This window comes from Wasmannia auropunctata, unplaced genomic scaffold (assembly GCF_000956235.1).
Source record: "Wasmannia auropunctata unplaced genomic scaffold, wasmannia.A_1.0 LD274472.1, whole genome shotgun sequence".
NCBI lineage: Eukaryota > Metazoa > Arthropoda > Insecta > Hymenoptera > Formicidae > Wasmannia > Wasmannia auropunctata.
In genome coordinates, this window is record NW_012088418.1 from 1 (window position 1) to 3709 (window position 3709).

General features: G+C 29.1%; 1 protein-coding gene across 1 annotated transcript; it reads right to left on the reverse strand.

The window, feature by feature from the left end:
- Positions 1 to 370: 370 nt before the first annotated feature.
- On the reverse strand, positions 371 to 2685 carry LOC105461942. Its single transcript, XM_011708463.1, has one exon. It carries the CDS (start codon positions 2489 to 2491, stop codon positions 392 to 394), a length of 2100 nt encoding a protein of 699 aa, XP_011706765.1. The 5' UTR covers positions 2492 to 2685; the 3' UTR covers positions 371 to 391.
- Positions 2686 to 3709: the final 1024 nt, after the last annotated feature.

Consider the following 3709-nt stretch of genomic DNA (forward strand, 5'->3'; position numbering starts at 1 on the left):
TGTGTGTGTGTGTGTGTGTGTGCTGTGTGTACACCCACACACGTGGCAAGGTTAAAATGTAACAACTTAATTTATTATAAGTTTAATAATTATATATATATATACATATATATATATATGCAAAAAATAAATATGTTACAAAAAAATATAATATATCGTTGCTTACTATAGGTTCCAAATGTTTGTAAAATGGGATGTTCCATCCACGTAGATTGTGGTTCTTCCATATTTTTGACAGCTTTGTCATAACGTTGATTTGAAATAAAAGGTGGCCACTTGGCTATATTTAAATCTTTGTTCAACCAGGTGTCGGGAACTATTTGAAGACCATCTTCAAATAACACTATCACATAAATCCCTTTCTGGGACATTCTGAGAAAGTGAACACAAATTATATTTTTCCATGTAACAAAGGAAAAACAGCATATTTTTCATTTCCGTATGGCAATTGTACATATTTTCTAGTTACATTTTTCAATGGCCATGATTTTAAATCTGAATATGTATGTACAATGTGAATACCAAGCAATGACGATGGACAAGGAATACTGAATAGTTTCTCTTTTTTCAAAAATTCGAGACCAATAATAACGAGAGTATTGCGTTTTGAACAGTATGCCACATTTTTAATACAAACAATAGCACCACAACTCAGACCACAACAACTGTCTGCAACTGTCCCAGCTTTAAATGTAATTCCGTTATATTGAATAATTTTATATTGTGGACTACGGCAATTTGGTACAAGCGGACCATCACAATGTATTGATGTCAATTTTGGATTTTTCATAACAGAATGTGATAAAACTGTCGATGCACATAAGTTTTTTTCTTTTTCAATGCATCTCCGTACAACCTGTTGTAAAGATTTATCTGCTTTTCTTAAATATCTCTTCAGTATTTGCAAGTAATTTTCAAACTTAAATGCACTGAAGTTTTCAAGAGGTCCAAACCTTTTGACGTCATCAACGAGATGAACAAGGTTGTGAACATTGTGTGATACGTTTTCAATTCCATACAGCTTTATGAATGTTTTTATAAAAAAATGAATCAAATCTTGCGCATAGTTAATATATTCGTGTAACTCTTCTGAAGACAAGATTCTTATGATCACGTGCAATGTTATAAAATGAAAATATATTTCTTTTTTAAACATAGATTTAAAAGCCAAAGGACCGGTATATAGCATTATTAATCTATATTCCGTAGCTTTCCATAATTTGACACAATCAAGTTTTCTAGGCTTTCTAACAAATTCTCCAGGTATGTAACACTTCAACTCGGTAACTAGACGTGTAGAAATTTCGTCAACAGCTTTGTATTGTAACCGGTAACGCAGATCCCCATAAAGCCACAGGTACAATAGTTTTCGCATAATTCCCAAAAATATCAAATGCATACAGTCCAACGGAACATTTGTAACTGGTTTGAAATAAGGTATATTTAACAAACTACACGTTGTATCAGATTTGTGATAATCATCATCTTTCTTTTGCACAAAATCATTATCAGATCTGAGTGGTGCATCAATTTCAGGAAAACACATTCGTTTTCCTATATATTCCCCTTCCGTAGTACACTTGGTACAGCTTGAATATCCTGTATGCCCTTTAACGCATAAAACATATGCTTTGGCTGGTGCGTCACAAATTAATGCTGTAATTCTACAAGATATATTTCGACCGTTGATATATATGCCATTTTCACATATTTCTTTTGCCTCATTCACAAAATCTTGTAAAAAATCGTTAGCGTCTGCTGGTTTTTCATTTCCGTGGTAAATTCCAATTAGGAAAACGTTATTATACGGAAGAACTGAGCCTAAAATAGGCCAAAACTGTTGCTGAGATGACTTAAATAACGGTAGCCCATCAATGTTCACAGCTATGTTAACGCAATTAACATTCTCCTTTATGGAAGCTATTATGTTTTTTACAGGATATAATAAACCAAAATGGTAATATGATCCTGGTACTACTGTACGAATTTCTTGTTGTCTTGGTGTTTTTAAGACAGAACGTGCATCCAATGATAATGTTGAAAAACAAGGATGTTTTTTTAATCTATGTAGCAGTGCCGTTAAAGCTGTATGTGTAATTTGGTGCTGTACAGCCCAGACAGCAAGAACATCTTGCAAATCAAAATCTGTTATATTTTCATTTTCGAATTCCACATTACTTGATTCATAATAAGAAGTGTTAACCAAACTTTCTTGTGAATTCGATTTATCTTCAAATTGTCTGAGCATATCATCATTTTGTACAAATATTTCATTACATTCTCTATTATGCTCAATAGTAATTATTTCAGAATTCACTGTACAGCTATTATTGGAAACTGTTGTACATTTATCATTTACATTATCATGGGATGGAATTTCATATCCAAAAATATTACAAACAATGTCTGACTCTTGTGCAGCTAATCTCCTCAAATGTCGTTTAGATACACATGTTATATCTTTTCTTCGACGTTTTTGACCAATTTCCATTTTTAATATACGTTATATCTGTACAATGATATTTACAATTTAAAACTAGACTAAACAGTGTTAGATAATATTAAGTTTTTAAATTATATTCATAGCTTTCAAATTAAGAGATTTTATCACAGCATCAAAATAACTTTATAAATTTTATACTTCAGATTATTTTAAATTTACATGAAATCAGTAAAAACATAAAATTCAATTTTACCAGTAAAAAAATATCATGCATAATTTAATATATGTATATTTCTTAAATTATTTGAACAATCAAATTTGTCAAAAATTTTAGGCTAATTTTATTCATAATTCTCTCTTATCTATTTACTGCATCTTGGATTGTAACATCAGAAGTAAAAAAAAATAAAAAAAATTCTTGAAATCTACGTCAAAATGTATATTTATTAAATAAAATAATATTTTCAATCGATAGAATAGATTTGTAAAATATTCCGAAAATTCACGTTTTATTTCGGTAATTAATAAATAATTATATATTTGAAATTGAATTATGCCTAACCAAAAAACAGGTTAAACTATACAGTTGTCTAATTGAGATAAATATAATTTTATTCTATTTCGAAATAAAAGGAGAATTGGATCGGTATATTTTAAAAATATACTTTATGAGATGCAAATATTGTTTTATTGCAAAATTTTCATTGTGTTTTCCCGTATCTGACATTATCAATCTATATGTTGAAAATCCATATAATGAGTCGTCAAGAGCCTTAATATATATGTATTTTTAATAATTTATTTTTTAAAACATGAAAACAATCAAGAAAAATGTGTCAAACAAGAGATGCTTTTTGCTAATTATTAACCATATATTTTAAATAATTTCAATATCGATATAATTCGAATATCACCGTCTGTGATAAAATTTCCTCCCAAGTTAATTTTGTAATAGTCAGATGCAAAAATCATTTAGAAGCAAGCTAAACTTCAAACCAAGTAAAAGATATGTCGTCTGAAGAATGCCGAATAAAAAAATTCTGTCCTTATTTTATTTAGAAAATACGATATTTTACAACGAATAAGATTATATTTTTTTCGTTATTATTATTCTTTTATCATTTTCATGTTTTAATTTTAATCATTAACAAACAATAAAAACCTAACAAGATTCCCCAATTGGAACTAAGTAGATATGAGTAAGGCAGATGGGAATCAGCGTGGTTATTGGTACGTATTAATTTATTTCTGAGAAATTTACTTTAT

What these genes read in the sequence shown, in the direction of transcription:
- LOC105461942 (XM_011708463.1), bottom strand. Translation starts at nt 2,491, where the DNA reads ATGGAAATTGGTCAAAAACGTCGAAGAAAAGATATAACATGTGTATCT.